Source organism: Telmatherina bonti (assembly GCF_933228915.1).
Source record: "Telmatherina bonti genome assembly, chromosome: 1".
In the NCBI taxonomy this organism is placed as follows: Eukaryota; Metazoa; Chordata; class Actinopteri; order Atheriniformes; family Telmatherinidae; genus Telmatherina; species Telmatherina bonti.
Genome location: NC_136619.1, coordinates 37,868,240 through 37,885,955, shown reverse-complemented (window position 1 = coordinate 37,885,955; position 17,716 = coordinate 37,868,240). Strand labels below are relative to the sequence as shown.

The 17,716-nt window shown below is 38.7% G+C and overlaps 1 protein-coding gene across 1 annotated transcript in view; it reads left to right on the top strand.

Moving 5' to 3' along the window:
* Positions 1-17,716, top strand: part of LOC306756389 (protein kinase C-binding protein NELL1-like) — a gene marked incomplete at its 3' end in the record, with an annotated part of 316,128 nt that overhangs the window by 288,656 nt on the left and 9,756 nt on the right. The window contains exon 16 of the mRNA XM_079241118.1: positions 10,304-10,444. Within this exon, the coding sequence (XP_079097244.1) occupies positions 10,304-10,444 (141 nt within the window). The remainder of the gene's footprint in view (positions 1-10,303; positions 10,445-17,716) is intronic.

Here is a 17,716-nt window from a genome sequence, read left to right as displayed (position 1 = left end):
GAAAGTTACTAATCACACTCCTTCAATGATATTCAATCAAGTGCAAAAGCACACGGGGAAGTCTGGAGATTTGATTTATAAGAAGCAGTAGTGGCTAGAAATTCAGAACATTTAATATAATATTTAATTAATCAGCGTCTGTAACACGAGTTCCTTCACCCTTCAAATAATCTCAAGGCAATGGCAGCTGATTTAACAATTCATGATTTTAAACATGCTGGAATGACCCTAGATTTCTGGCAATGTTTGTGCTTTTTAACTTCACAGACAGAAGTTGAGAACAGAATTTTGATGCTTCTTCCTTTGAGCTAGTACAGTTTCTTCCGGTTGGTTATGATGGCTTTAAGTGAGACTTTTGATGCTGATTTGATTTGATCAGTTTTTGCTCAGCCTTCTTCATACAGTTGAAGGAACGGTGCTTTACAAGGAGTAGCAATAAAAACATTAACGGCTCTTTGGTACAGAAGTGGTGCTTCATGCTTTCATGGTGCATTAATACCAGGATAGTCTGGGGAAATTGGTTTGATTGGGCAGGATATTCTACAAAAAGTTGCATCTTACTTTTGTTTGGTCAACTTTCACGCTGCAAGTAACTGAAACGGCCCAAACCACCAAACTTTTACCAGAATCTGTTGAATCATTATGAGCAGCAGGAGAGAAAGCCAGCTATCCAGCATGTTGTCCGATGTCATTTTGGTTCACTGGATGGTCTGTTTGGTTTCACACTGCAAGCCAACTGCACCAGGGTTACCTGGAAAATAACTAAGACTCCCTGTTTTCAAGTAGACCGTAGCTCTTCTTTTAACTTTGAAAACAACTCTAGATGAACCATACAATCAGTGGATCAACAACGGTAACTCATTAAAAACAAACAGATCTACAGAATACTACTGACAGATACTACATGTTGAGGGTTTTTAGCAGCCCAATAGGTACAGGAATGAAGAAGTATGCATTTTAGTTCTCTGTTTGCAGGAGACTACAGGAAACTCCAGGTCATCTTGGCTTTATGTTAAAGCTCTCTGGGCAGCACCAGATGACCTTCAATGGGAATTCAGTGGCAGAATGAAACAAAACAATCGGCTTTAGCAGTCCGTATGAACGTATAACGATAACGTGGCTAAAATGCAGTATAAACACTGTAACTGACTTGAGAAAATGGTGGTAACACAAACAAGTGTAACATCCCAGGAATGGTCATCTGGGCTCAGCCTGTAGTCTCCATTAGTCCATGTAATCCAGCCAGCTCTTAACCTTGAATGTTTTTTTCTCTCTGAGGACGCACTACTGTAAATTCCTCATGTGACATTTTCCAGGATGGCATTTCAGTGGGTTAGTAGGGCTGAGATAAGTGTAATTATGTAAAGCTCTGCAGGGCAAAGATCCTCCGGGGAGCTGGAGGGTTATTTTAGCTGTGAGTGGATTAATTCAAAGTGTTCTTTGTGCGGCAGAACTCGCAGCTCTTCACCATCTGGGCTGTCATAAGATCTTCATATCCCATTGGGGAAATTCATAGATGGTGCTGAAGCTAAGCCTTCCAAAGGTACTAAGAGCTGTCGTTTGCATTGTAATGGAGGGAAACGGAGGGAAAAGTGACATGCTGTCAGGCTTCCTTTCTTTTTCTTAGCTGTAACCGAGATTGATGGAATGAATTTGAATGTGTTGTCCAGCATTTTATACCTCATGCAGCCAGAAGGTCATCTGTCCCTTTTACTTATACAGTGTATGTAGGGGCTGTTCTGGCACACGCACACACACATCAGCTAAAAGTAACGTTTCATACCTATTGAGTAACAGGACTTATTTACCATTTGCAGATGCAACAAGTATTTATTAGACAACATAAAAAGCTGTTACTGGCCTTTAAACAGCAAAAATCTGACATGAAGAGGTTTGAACTCCAGTGGGAAATGAATAATTTGGTGTGTTTAAAGGTGTGAAAGGTGGTCAGGGATATTCTGCTTTAAATTGCCAGAAAATGTAAAAATGTTTCACCACATTGGATGGAGATCATGTCAGTAACTGTTGCAGCTGCTTTATCCCATCATTTGGAAGCATCATTTCAACATTTTTTCCTTCCCTGCTAGTTTTATGAGACAAACCATCTGGTTTGTAGGGGTGCATTGTCCTCAGATGATGGATGTTCATGTTTAGATATCTTAGGGTTTTTAATAAATGTATAATCCCCCTTTTATGAAATATGAAGTGTATTCATGATACAGATTGAATCAAGATTTCCAATTAAACTTAAATTAATACTCTGTTGTGCCAATGTCACATCAAACTCAGGATTAGCATTGACTAAGAATTGGAAGTACAGTGTTACAAAGCCAGAAATGTGTATTATCTGACTTTTTTTTTTTTATTACAGAGAAAGCTTATTGATTTAGATTGCCTGAAGGGTAAGAGACTATTTAAATCCGTAGGAAGAGTTGACAGCACAATAACAGCGTGTGACTAACCGTACGTTTTAAGAGACAATGACGGCTTAGACCGTTTTATCTTGCTTTTGTTCTCTTGTTCACATCATTCCTCGAAACGTTAATGTTGGTTTCATTCACCAATACTGAAATCTGAAAATACATTTTTACCTGAGGAAGTGGTAGAAAAAGATGATAAATATAAGGTAAACACGTATGAATGTAACAAAGTTATTTTTTTAAAGAAGTTTGGTGTTCATGAGATTTCTTTATCTGTCAGCGAGTAAGAATAGAAACTAGTTGTCTGAGATCGAGTTCTTCTGACTGACAAACTGATTTTTCTGTTAGATTTAACTTTGTGTTTGTGACAGACTGAAGATAAACCCAGACATCTGCTGAGGAAGAGCAGTAGACTAAAGCAGAAGAACTGTGTTTTAACGCTAAGCTGCCATAAAAGGATGAACTTTAATCTACTCATTTCCTCCAGGTACTGTGACAGAGTAGTAAACATCATATTACACGCCTCCTGCTTAACTCTTCTTTTCCTAAGTTCACGTGAAACCAGATTCAGTATCGGAGTGTTTTCAAATATGTCTAAGCTTTCCATACGCAGCAGCAGAAGCAAAAGTTCATTTTATGTGTTTGTGATCATTTGTCTTCAGAAAAACGTTGATCCATTCTGTTGACGGCAATGTCTTTCTGTTGACACGGTGAAAAACATCTTGCAGTATAATAAACTACTGATATATCATAAACTATCAGCTAAGTATTCTAGCAAATCTCTCTAAACAAAAAAATTTAAACCAATTAAAGTGGCTCCATTATGCACATTTCAGTCTAATTTATTTTAATATGCAAGTATTATTATATACATTAAAAAAAAAAATCAAAATAAAATATATATATTTACACACACACACACACACACACACATTTATGTGTAGAGTTTCCAGGTAGGTTGTTTACTAGGGGTGGGTAAATCGAATCGAAAAATCGGACATCGGGATTTTTATCTTCACAATTTTAAAATCGATGTTTTTGTTAAAAAATCTTTTTGTTATGTCAAATAAATAAAATTAATCCACTAAAAAATCTTTGTCATTTTCAGTGGTTTAATTGATCTTTTTACTTGTCTTCTTGGGCATTATAGCAGCAGAATGATGATCTGACTACTGTGTTGTTTTTTCCTAACTGAAATCAAGAAAAACTGCTTGAAAAAAGAAGTTTTATAAAAAAAAATTTAAAAATTTGTTTTTAATTACAAAAATCATCAATATTGAAGAGTTTTGAGAATCACAATTTAAATTGAATCGGCACCCAAAAAATCGGAATTGAATCGGGACAAAAGCCCTATTGTTTACAAGTGGCGCAACAAAAAAACATGTTTTTCCAAACACAGTGAATGATCGTGATTAATAATCGTGATTATTATTTTGGTCATAATTGTGCAGCCCTACCTCACTGGGTGTAACACCAGGGAGTAAAACTTTGTTTTCAAAATAAGATTTAAATTCAGAGTGACTGCCTGACCTGAGATGGTAAATCAGTCTAAAGTTTTTGGGCAGCAGCTGCAGAGACTCCGTCATCTTTTCTGTGCAAGTCCCATTACTCATCTTTGTTTTCTGTTTTTCAAAAATCAGAACGATCCTTTACTGTTTTGGTGCTGCTGTAGCCGTAGACAGGGTGTGGCATCGCTTAGCCGATGGCTTACATGATGAAATGCTGCTGTATTGATGGGTCTGAATGATCACAAACACAACACATATAAAAAGCTGTTTAAAAGTCCAACACACAGTCTGCTCCATAAGCATCGATCGCAGACCGACTGCATGACTAATGCAAAGATGAGTCTTTGTTGACAGCAAGTTTGGATGAACAGACTTTTATTTCCCTGCTGGTGGAGTTTAAGTCGTGATGATTACTGCCAGTAGATATTTAAACTCATCTGAACTTAACAGCCTGTCGCAAATTCATTCAGTCCAATCACCAGTGTGTACGCTCCTATACTCCTCACTGTAAAATACCTTAGATAAAAGCCTCTTCTGCATCCATGTAGTTATACACGCGCACACACACACAGCAACGTTGTGGTTTGATCCAGATCAAGTTGAACTGATTCATTTAATGTGGAACAATGTGAAGGAGAAGCACCATTTGTTTCAGGCAATATTCATTTTTAGCAACTTATCTAAACCTAATTACCTGTGTTATACACTGAAAATACAGCTAAAGTTAGTTTTAATATGAAGCCATTTGCATGCAGAGGAATGGAGGTAATGACTGCCTGGCCTGGCAGCACTTTACTGAATCTCTTCTTAGGCTGTTAATCCTTTCTGTGTTTAATGTTTTGGCTCATACAGGTCTAAATCAGGACATTGATAAAGCCATTGTAAAGTGTCTCGTTTGTCTGCCTTTAGAATGTGTCGAGTTATTTCTCATCAATACCTGTAAAATAACATGCTATCAATTCCTGCTGAGTGTTGCTGAGTCAGAGACTCTTCCCGTCATTCAACTGCTTCCATTCGCTGCAATCACAGGTTTGCAATTTACAGGCCATGTAGGATGCTTAACATGAGCATATATACATATATATATATATATATATATATATATATAGATATAGATAGATATATACATATATATATATATATATATATATATATATATATATATATATATATATATATATATATATATATGTATATATATATATATATATATATATATATATATATCTATATATAGATAGGTAGATAGATATAGATATATATAGATGTAGAGACATAGATATTTAGATATATAAAGATATAGATATATAGATATAGATATAGATGTATGTATAGATAGATATAGATGTGTGTAGAGAGAGAGAGAGAGAGATGAGATTCATCTGTAAATTTAAATAAATTAAATCATTTATCCTTCATAAAACAGTGCAGACATGGCATTATCTCTGCAGTGGAAGCTGATTTTCGGCATGCAGGTTCTCAGTTACATCTATGAACTGAATCCACTTAGAACTACTTTGTTCTCCTTATTTATGAAAATTTGGACAGTTTTCAAGTCTCACATGTCTGGTAGAGACGTTTTGTTGACGTCTTACTTGGCTCTTTTGCAGCTGATTTACAAAACGCCGCCATGATGCAGTTCTTCACATTTGATGTGTCATCCTCATACGAAAGCTGAGAATCTGTTCTAATCAAGCCAAAAAGCATTTAAAACCTTTTGAAATGGTTTTTGGCTTGAATGTTGTTGTTTTGAGCTGGACTGATGTGGATTAAAGTGAATTTATTGGATAAGAATTACACTGAATCCGATCATTACAGGACTGCACTGCTCCCGATCTTTAAAAAGGTTTTGAGATGTCTATAAATGCCATAAATTGTTGCTGTTTTAATATGGTAAATATGAGACAAGTCGCTTAAAAACATGAATAAAATGATCATTCGATGAGAGCAGTCGTGTGGAAATTGACGATTGGATGGCAGCAGGTAAAAGTCCTCAGCTGAGGAATAGACAGAATTAGCAACAAGTCTTATGTAAACAGATATTTGGAGCATCATAGTTTTACCTTAAAGACATATTTTCTAGGGAAAGTCTTGTTAATTTCAGATGAACATTGAATGAACATGATGGCTGTGTGGGGAAACAATAAACAGGCCTGTTTTAGGCGTTTCACACTGCAGCGAACTGGTCACAGTTCTGCTCACATACTGTTGTTCACCATAACAACACTTCTGTCTCTCACTTTATTTTTAAGGAGGATCTGGACAAGAAGGCAAGCTAAAACATTTTTCCGTAGGGTCAAGGTCGGGTCAGCATGCTGGGTCAGGAGGTGATGAACCATTTATATAAATGGTGTCAAAATAGTCTTAAAGATGTAACATGTTGCTTGTACATGGAGGTAAAAGTCCTTGTTCTCATCTTCTGGTTCCTCTGACTCTGACCTTCTGGTTCTGACCTTCCGGTTCTTCTGAATCTGACCTCCTGGTTCTGACCTACTGGTTTTGACCTTCTGGTTTAGACCTCCTGGTTCTGACCTTCTGACTCTGTCTGTCTTGTTCTGACCTTCTGGTTCTTCTGAATCTGACCTCCTGGTTCTGACCTACTGGCTTTGACCTTCTGGTTCTTCTGAATCTGACCTCCTGGTTCTGACCTCCTGGTTCTGACCTTCTGACTCTGTCTGTCTTGTTCTGACCTTCTGGTTCTTCTGAATCTGACCTCCTGGTTCTGACCTACTGGTTTTGACCTTCTGGTTTAGACCTCCTGGTTCTGACCTTCTGACTCTGTCTGTCTTGTTCTGACCTTCTGGTTCTTCTGAATCTGACCTCCTGGTTCTGACCTACTGGTTTTGACCTTCTGGTTTAGACCTCCTGGTTCTGACCTTCTGACTCTGTCTGTCTTGTTCTGACCTTCTGGTTCTTCTGAATCTGACCTCCTGGTTCTGACCTACTGGTTTTGACCTTCTGGTTTAGACCTCCTGGTTCTGACCTTCTGACTCTGTCTGTCTTGTTCTGACCTTCTGGTTCTTCTGAATCTGACCTCCTGGTTCTGACCTACTGGCTTTGACCTTCTGGTTTAGACCTCCTGGTTCTGACCTTCTGACTCTGTCTGTCTTGTTCTGACCTTCTGGTTCTGACTTTCCGGTTCTTTTGGTTCTGACCATCTGACTCTGATCTTCTGGTTTGGACTTTCTAGTTCTTCTGGTTCTGACATGTTGCTGCCATGTGTTTTCAAACCAGCATTTATTTATCCATAAACAATCAAGTGACTTGTTGATTCTAATGCTGCTTTATATTAATAATTTTGACATGTTTGCTTGGTAATTTTATGGGAAACTGGTTTTTATTATTTAAAAACATTCTAAAAGACACAAAGTTGTCTGAAGGAAAAATCCTCTCTGAGGCTTTAAGAGTTGAATTCTGGTAACACAACAAATAAAGTCATAAAGAGGCTGATATTAAACACATACATACCAGGTCCAGTGTCAGGTAGTCCAGAAGCAGCTCAGTTAGAACCCTGCAGCCTTGCACACAGCTGCCCAGCCTTGTGCCCGTGTATCCTCTCAGATGCCTGCGCAGAAGTGCTCTTTTGTTGAGGAGTTAGCGGCTCTCGTCCACCAGTCACCTCTGATTTTGGTGTGTTTCAGCTGGGTGTCAAAGAGGGAATATTTTGTTTTAGCTCTGACCAGATTTCTGACCTGAGAAGCTGACAGAGGGCAACCCTCCAGGCAGCTGCCACGTCTTATTACCTGCAGCACACCAGGACAGTAGCGCAGCTCCAACACACACTGTTAAATGACCCCTCCCGAGCCCACTTACACACATGTGCATTTGTGTGTGTCCTTAAGGTCAGGGCCACCTTCCAGCCTCAGCTGTGATTTTCACTGTTGTTATGGCAACAACACATTACCAAATTTTATTTTACCTCAGCTTGTCATTACAAAATAATGACCATGATTTGAACTTAACTCAGATTCTTTAACTTCTTCTTTTTTTTTTTTTTTTTTTTAATCTTTCTTTTGCATCCGTCTGTTGCAAACAAAACCTGACAGGCTAGTATTTAAATGAAACATAATCTAAATTTATTGATCCATCCGTCTGAATAAATGGCCCTCAACCAGCTGCTCTTTTTTCATGCTGCAACTCATTAGCTTTTTGGAACAGATGTGAGGAATCGAGGTGATATTAATACTCTGTCAATAACAGAATCAACATTTTTTTTTATGCTTATCAGTTCAGTTTCTTTTGGTTATAATTTATATGCAAAGTCAAATTTGATATTTTATGTGTGAAACTAGGGCTGGGCGACATATCGAATATACTCGATATATCGTTGCTAGTCCCCTGTGTGAATATAGAAAATGCCTTTATTCGTCATATTCCAGTATCCTGTTGTCACGCAGGTGTTTTTAGCTGTAGGCGGGGTTTTCTCACTCCTCCTCGACTCTGCACCGCTTTGCACAGACAGTTAAAGCAGGCGCACCACGTTCCGTACATAACGTGAGCTACGTGCTACATCATGAGAGGCAGCGTGGAGCCACTTTCTCGCTAAATTTGGCGACTTTTTGTGAAAAGCGACTAGCGAAATTTTAGAGGAGTTATTGGAGACTTTCCTGGTGTTTTGGTGACTGACTTTAAAGCGCATATTGTAAAGTTATTGTCAGAACGAGAGTCTCTCCCCGTCCTAAAGCACTCAGTCGCTCCGGCTGCAGCTGCAGCCAGTCAGAGGAGCAGAGAGGACACCTGCACGACTCCACCTACAGTCACAATGAACAGCCAAATCCGCCACTGATCCCGCTCTGGATTACATAGTGGGACGTAAATTACACAGTTTTTCACGTCACGCAAAAATAATGAATTCTATTTGATTACATTCACAACCTCTGTCACTGACTCACCTCATCCACTGTGTGTGTGACACAAGCATATTTATCTAGCTCCTCATGTCTCTAGAAAGTACAGAAAGGAGTGGGAATCAAACCCTGAATTAAAAGCTGGCTGAAGCCGTTTATTGGAGACGATACGAGGACATTCTGCCTGGATTATAAGACTGATTTCTACGCTAAACTCTGCGATTAAAAAAATACACGACAACTCAAAAACGTATCCATAAAGCAAAGCCTTATAATAGTTCATCATTTGAAAAGTCCCTCTCTAGAGCCCCTATTTTCATACGTTGCATTTATTACATCATGCAAAGGCACTTTATTTTGTTTTAAAATGACATGTTTCTGCCACTGCTTTAACTGTTCAATAAATACGGTTTTGATCAGTTTGTTTCGTTACAATTTCATCCTTTTGGCATGAATGTTTAAAATCAGCATTTCTTAAAGCAGTATGAACAATTATGTTTTAATGGAGACACAAAAATCATCTTACTGATGTGATTATATGCACCAAAGCATTAATTCAAGGCTGAGGTAAATATTGAGATATATATCGTATATCGTGACATGCCATAAAAATATCGGGATATTACTAAAAGGTCGTATCGCCCAGCCCTAGTATGAAACATGGATGTCACAAACATGACTGAAATAAAATCTGTATGGTTGAAATGTTGTTGCATGTTTCGCAAACTATTTGATCTTAATTTTAGTTTAAAGCTCTGAAACAGTGAAATTATAGCTCACATAATCCAACAGAGACAATATGTCGCTCATAAGATTTTTTTTTTTCCTTTCCTGAGTTACGCATAGATCAGTCCTGATACACCGTTTGAGTTGATTTCTGAACATCTTTAGACTTTTTCACATGTTGCTCTTTTTTCCACTGGATGTAGCCTAAAATCAGAGACTACATGCATCCTGCCCACAGACTGCAGCATTTATTACAGATGGCAGCAAATGAACTGTTCCTCCCTTCCTTCTGCTATTTGATGTGTTTTGCCTTTGGCTGATTGAAGGTGTGACGGAAGGTCACACCTTAACCAAAGTGTGCGTGTGCAGGTCAGGTTTTACAGCCAGGAGCAAAGAGCTGCAGATGAGGAACAGAGCTAACATCATACATAATGGATGAGAGCTTTTCTCTCCTGAGAAGGTGCACAGATCTTACACCTCTGGGTTAGGCATGTGCGTGCATGTTGCATGTCGAGCAGAGTCGGAAAGGCCAAATGACAACAAGAAGTAGATGAATGCATAGAAAGTAAGATGCTGTGACCTCTGAGATGCTGATTCCTGCTGTGGGTCGTCTCATCTGACCCTGCTCTAACGTTGCAGCAGTGGTTTTATCTGATCAGGTCAGAGTCCATCGTTGCCCAGGATCAGTGAAAAGGCAAAACTTAAGTTGACACAAGTGAGCCGAGGCTTCATGTTTGTGTTTTCCTTCCAAAAGAAGTATACTTCCACTGATTCTGATGTTGCTGTCTGTCTGTGTTTTCAGATATTGATGAATGTGCAGAGGGCCTGATTGAGTGCCACAACCACTCCCGCTGCGTCAACCTGCCCGGTTGGTACCACTGCGAATGCAGAAGTGGTTTCCATGACAATGGATCCTACCAGCTCGATGGGAGCTCCTGTATTGGTGAGCATGTACAGAGTTAAAAAGCTTACAAGGCTTACAAGGAGACTAATCAAGAGGCCTCTTACCTTCAAAGCTTCAGCTCTCTTCACACAAAATCAAAGCTTTACATTTGCTTTTATGAGATATTCATTGACACATGTCGGCCCCAGTGTCACGATAAGTTGTTTGCCATCTCCGTCCTCCGTTTTATCCATTTAGTTCTAATTAACATTGAGAAACTGCTTCACTTGGTGGTGGTAGGGTTATAAAATGTGATGAAACCTTCAGTAGAACCAACTTATGGGGGAAAGCCTTTTGATTCAGCTTCAGGTTCAAGTTCAGATTATTTTATTTATTCCTGCAAGTAAATTTACAATGATGTAACAGATATTCATTTCTACATTTATACAAGAAAACTGTATAACAAATTCTGCACAGCAAAAACACAATAAATCCCCCAAAAAAGAGAATAAAACCACATGATTAAAAAAAATAAAAAACTTAATAAATGAAATGGCTAAAACCACATCTGTATTTATTTATTTCAAACTTTGAAAAGAACAAATATTGGTTACAACAAATAAAATAAGTTTCTTAAGTTGGAAAAAGGGTTTCGGAAGAAGCTGGGCACTTATCTAGTCCAAAACCCCCCCTTATCAATGAGACCATAAATTTTCTACAGCATGAAAAATACAGTAATACACATTAAATTCCATTACAATGAGACTTAAACAGTATACAGTTGTTATACACACAATAAATCATAGAATTCAACATACGTTACTTTAAAAAAAATAACCTTATTTGCCTCATAACTTTTGATTATCTCATCTTTTATCATTTGTTTAAATTGTCCCATTGATTGACATGATTTTATTTCTTTACTGCAGCTGTTCCAGAGCTGGACTCCTCTTGTAGAAACACAATGGAGTTTAGCATTTGTTCTCACAGCTGGTATTTTGAAAATGGATGTTCCTCTCAGGCCAAATATGTTCTCTCTTAACTGGAAAAGCTTTTGGATGCTGCTGAGTAATTGATCATTTTTGACTTTGTACATAATTTGAAGTATCTTAAATTTTAATAGGTTCTCAAATTTCAATACTTTCAATTTAATGAAAAGAAAAGATTAAATCAAGATTAAAAACAATTGAAAACCTTGAATAAATACAGAAAAAAGGGGGGAAGTAAATATGGTAAAGCTTGTTCAGAGTTGGCAAGCAAATGTGCAAATGAACTCTGCAGCTTGTTGAGATTAATAAGGGCAGCAGGAATGAAGCTGTTTCTGTGATGTTTAGTTTTACCTTGTAGGACTAAGATCCCCAGCTTCAGGGAGAGAAACTGGGAGATTCAGAACGGAGGAAGTTATGTGGAATACAGGGGTTCTGGTACACGAAATGACCCAACAATCAGTTGATGAGACTGTATGAGGACGTGGTTTTGGTTTTTCCAGATCAGTTATGTTTCCGCTGCAGACGTAGGTACATACGTCCATTTCAACCAACACGGCCCTTGTGCTTTCATCCGTTCTTTATGTCAGCATGGTTGTTAGGCAAAACATCCACCAGAGGGCAGTGCAGAGTTCACTGCAGAGTTTGGACATCAACCGCAAACATGGCGGCAGGAGACAAGAAGATGTACATTTTCAGAAAGAGACATGATGAGAGGCAGAAAAGTAGGCAATGGTGCTCTGTGTAGGTCGTTCCTTTCTCCAGGTATACGTCTTCCATCCTTCCAACACTGCCCCCACAGGGTCAGAAGGTACTACGTTGTTTTCCGTGTCAGAGGACACATCTGCAAGATTCAATACTATGACAGTAAAACATGGTCATTACAGTTCAGCTGATGTGAAAATAAGAGCATTTCTGTTACGCCTTCGATGTCCATTTACTCCCACAGTTCAGGTTTTTATCAGCGACAGTTTAGTATGAAGAAAAGCAGTGACAGCACGGAGCCAGCGGGTTTGATCAGTGGACGTTTGTTCATGAGAAAGTTTGGGCTGCAGAGCTAAAAACACAAAGTTAGTAGCAATATTAGCTCTCAAATGTATACAAGAGTAGAACTGAAGGTTGTTGTTGTTGTTTAATTGTTGTTTATTTAAAAAATTAATTAGATTATAACTAATTACGAAGCAAGGTGGAGGGAAGATGCTAAATGTTGCCGTTCTGACCTTGTGGTAGCATAACTAGGAGAGTGTTTGTCACAAACTATAAGTTTAGTCTTGTTAACTTAAATCTAAAAGACAGTGTCTGGCTCCCAAACCTAAACTGGCTCCACGAGAGAAAAGTGATAACTCAGTAATCCACCTCTTCTTCTACTTTTAAAAACGGTAAAACACAAAGTCTGCAGTGTGAGAGAAAAATTCTCTGTTGGGGAAATATTGAACTATGAAGCATTAAGATTTGATAGTGATGTAATTAAAGACTTTACATGTGTGAAGATGGATTTATATTCTATTCTAGTTTTGAAAGGGAGCTAAAGATAAGAAACCTGTCCTCCGTGTTCCCATCAGAACTCTGTGCAGCATATTGGATGAGCTGGAGGCTTTTTGGGGAACTACCTCTGCTTCAACACCCTGATAATAAGGAAATCTTACAGCTCAGCGTACAAGTATGAAATGCATGGAGTGGTTTTTCAGCTTTCCTCTGGCGCAGGACGTTCCTGCTTAAGCGCTTTACATCATTTCCAGATCAAGAATAACTCAACTCCTCCTCACAATGGTACCGAACACTAAGATAATCCCACCCAAGCACATGTTTGTGTGTATAATCATGTTGAAGCGCTTCTTTTCCCCTCTGTTAGAACTTTCTGCTGATTCCTGATAAAGTGGGGGTGGAACGAGAAGCCACTGAGCTCGTGCGTTGTGGCTCTGATGGATGCCACAACAAAAGGTGGCTTCATTTATTCTCCTGCAAGTAAAACTGAAAATAATGAAGACAAACTGGAGAAGCTTTCATGTTGGTGTTTTGCAATTCTGTGTGTTGATTGTTGGTTATTGTACGAGAGAGTCACAGAAACAAGCAGAAAGCCGTTTACTTATCTTTAAACTGTTACTATGGTTACAGAAGGATGTAGAGTCCAGAGATGTCTACATATCTAAGTATAAATGGATCTAATTGTTGTTTTTAGATGTTAATGCAACAAATAATTGTTGAGTCGAGTGTGGCTTCAGATTTATTCAATTCTAGACATCTAAAACATGTTTGTGTGTTTTCATGCAGGCTCGTCTGAGGCTTCGCATAAAATCGGGCTTTACATCAGTGTGTGTGTGTGGGGGGGGGGGCGGGGGGGATGATATTAATTACAAGATTTTTAGCAAAAGTAACAATTCTTTCTGAATAAAAAGGCTAATTAAAGATAAATAAAGCTTGCAGGCAATGAGCATCTTCGCTGTTTATTTTGTTATATCTATGTTTATTTTTAGCTTAGCTACTGGATTGTTAATAAGCTGCAGATGTGTGATGAATGGATCAGGCCACTCGAGGAGTTTGAGACATTTGTGTGGACATTGTGACTTGTCCTGTCCTACAGGATCCACCAGCATGACTGAGCTTCTCTAAGTCCTAACTGGTCACAGCGGTCCACGTCATAGTTTTTTTTTTTGTTTTTTGTTTTTTTAGAAAAGCGCTGCTGGATTTTAGCAAATGTTCCCAGCAAGTCGAGCCTAATGACGGCTTATCAGCATCCCAGCATAACGGGGAAAACGTTTTACTGACTACATGACTTTTTTTTTCTTGGCACCAGATATTTTTAAAACAACAAGCGGCCTCGTTGTGTGAGGACAGAAATATTATCCTTCAGAATCGACATGATTGCATCATTTTTACAATGGAAAAAAGACGGACTAGGTCACATGGAGCTGCTGTCAGCTGCACTTCATAACTTCACTGGTGTTTGATGACAAAACTGGAGATATGATGGTTTCAATTTGGTAACACAATAATATTCATCCGAGCATAAAAGGATGGACAGGTGTCGTTTTTCCTCATATACTGCTGTTTTTCCTCCTTTTCCTTAACTATATGTTTGTTTTTTGTGATGTTTATTCTAATGAAACACCTTTTTTCTATTTAAATGGCAAAATTGTAATAAATCAGTTTGAATTTAAAACAAACAAAAATAGATCGGATTATGATGAGGCTGTCCTGAAAAAAATGTCTAAAACTACATTTTTAATTAACTTATTTTATGTGCTATACTAAGACAAAATCAAAAGCAGGTAAGCAGCTAAGACAGACTGCAAGACTTCAGCGTTGCCAATGAATAAATTTAATTTGGAAGGAACTTGTCTAATGTGTGCCTGATGGAAGAGGGAAGGCATCTGATGTCAGAAAAGTTTGAGAACCACAGATCCAGACTCGACAGAAACGCTCCCTTGCCTACTTTTTATAGCTATTTTGTGAAATATAGATGTTAGATGCACTGATGCGAGCTGTATGTATCTTGACAGTAACATTCTCACATTGTTGATGTTTACCAACAATTAGGTTTGAAACAGTCTCTTGTATTTAACTGTTAATGAGACAGTAATTAAAAGTCCATGAGCTGCCTACTTTTTCGTGGCTCTGATGTTAAGTGAGGATGTCAGGATTTTCAGCTCGGTGAATTAGATGTGACCTCTCTGCATAAGAACAAGCACTCAGAATATCTACACATGCTTTGTAATGAATGCAGCAAACAGGAGCGCTTTGCTGAGTGAAACACTTCTGCCTTCACTTAACCTTTAAATCAAAATGCCACATCAGCAGCCTGTTCTGATTTATCTACCTGGATGAAAGTGGTCCAATTCTCTGCAGATTCCTCCACAAAGTCCTTTCACTTCATCTCAGATCCTTGAGGAAGTGGTACGACGGATGCATGTTGGGTTGTAGAACAACATTCCACCCCGGACACTGTTACAGGAAAACAGTATAATCTTCTATTCTCTCCTAAAGCAAACAGGACCTTAATAATTCCTTGTTCAGTTGGTGATAGAAATAATTTAATTCACTCTTTTGTTACTTTACAATTCATTCAGACAACACTAGAGAAACATCAGTGTTTCAGATGCAGTGGGGATGGACTGGAAGGGCATGAAACACTTCATAGTCATTTATTTAAAGTTGTGCCCATGCAGCTGTTTGCAGTTTGGTCCTGTGAGGAAAATCACAACGCAGTTGCTTTTCAGCCTTGGTGAAGAAGGCATGAAAACTTGGTCAAAGCTAGTCCACTTCTCTGCTAGAATCTGCATCTTCAGCACGTTCCAAAACACACCTTCTTTGTCTGTCAATGTCACTCCCTTGTTTTACCAGAAATTACCTTTTTTTACCAAATCAGTAAATAAAGTACTAAATGAGGTTAATCCAAGATAGCTATAGCTTCCTGCACTCATTAAAAAAGGAGTTTAAACCAACCTTTCAGACTTGAATGTTTGAGCCTTAAAGCCTCAGTTACTTTTTTTAAATGCAAAAGGTTCACGTTCTCACATTACACGATGCTCGGAAGCCCGCTGCTCTGATATGACTCCGCTAACACGACACGTCCAAGTCTTGTGACCAGAACTGTAACATCATAAGAATCACAGAAGTGGGGACATCCAACATTTGTTAGAATGTGCACAAACCAAAAAATGGACTGCTTTGGCAGTTTGTGCCATTCTGTGTGTGGAGACCTTCAAAAATTCAAGGCGACGTGTGTGTGGTCTAGACGCTGGCTGGGTAGACATGGGCAATACAGTCTGTCTATTCTGATGCAGGAATTTCTGCCAGTGCCATTGCTGCCCCATTTCACTTCAACTATACACGTGCATTTGCCGTCTGAGAGTTTGAGGCCAGTTGCCATGCAGCCCCACCCCTACGAGGGACTGTAGTACGATGAGACTTGTTTCTTTGTGATTATGCAAGTTGAACTTGAATATGATGCTCTTCACACATATTGTCCACATCAATGCTTTGGTGTAATTTGGATAGTATAGTTGGATAGTATAGTATCCTGAGCCAGAACTAAAGTATTTTGACAGTCTGTGGTGTTCAGTTTACATCCACCGACAGTTGCAGGCCGGACTAAGTCAAAGTCCAGGGCTGTTTTTGTAGTCTGAATCTGTCCGTCTTCATTATATCCTTGCCATTACTGTTATTCCCTCACAGTGCAGGAATGCCTCTTCGCCACGTGTGTTTTCACTCGCAGGTACTAGTTTAGTCGCTCGTACATGTTTACCGTGCATGCACTGCATTTTCATCGGTTTTCAAGTGCATTCATTTTGGAACTAAGTAAACGGCATGCGACCCTGAAAGCTAGTCAATCAAGTAAAAATACACAATGGGTCAAATCACACAGTGTATGCCCACTATAAGCAGACCATACAGCTGATGCCGCATGGGGAATTACTCATTACAACTAAAAGGAACTTCCAGCTTAAGCTGGTCCTGAGCCATTAGACTTGACTTGGACTGGAGGTCGACTAGCAAAATGGGATTTGTGAACATCTCTGACAACCTGTTCAACACCCTGGGCCTTACATTGGCATGACTGTCGGGCAATATATCCATTAGACAGCAGACTTCATTCCATTGTTTATGTATTGTATATACATAGCATATAATTCAGATCTAAACAGTCGCAGTGGTGGATATTCACATCCATACTGTGCACCCATTAAACACGTCACTGTTTCTTTTTTTTTTTGATTGCATGTAAGCTTTACTGCACAACACTGCCCCCATGGTCTTCTGTGGTATTGTTTAGTTTTTCTACATGTACAGGCTACCTGGAAACGCCCTAAATTTGCGCAAAAAGGACCTAGAAAACAGACCAAATGCATTTAACCCTGTTTTTATCTTCATTTCAATATAAACCTTCTTTATTATTTGTGTAACATTTAGATAATATGTTTATGATCTGGAATATGTCTTAAAAATTGTGGTTAATGGAAGCCCTTCCACTAAGCTTGTAGACTTGAAAGTATAAACGCAAATGTTTTTATGTGTGTGTGTGTGTGCGCGCGTGCGTGCGTGTGTGCTGTTTACATGTCTCTGCTCAACCAGGCATGTGCATGCTGCTGTGACTGTCTGCCACTATTTCTCCTCCCACTTTGCAGTATGAGCCCAGCAGGGGAAATGAGTACAAATGATTTCTCCAAAATATCCCCCACCAACAGCCTCTCATGAGCCAACCAAACATAAAGTAGCATTTTGTATTAAAAAAAAAAAGATACAAAAAAAAAAAAAAACTGAATCAAAGCAGTGACTGCATCAGCCAAATAAAGTATACGTGACAACTTTGCAATAAGTGGCAAAAAATACTGAATAAAGATGGGAA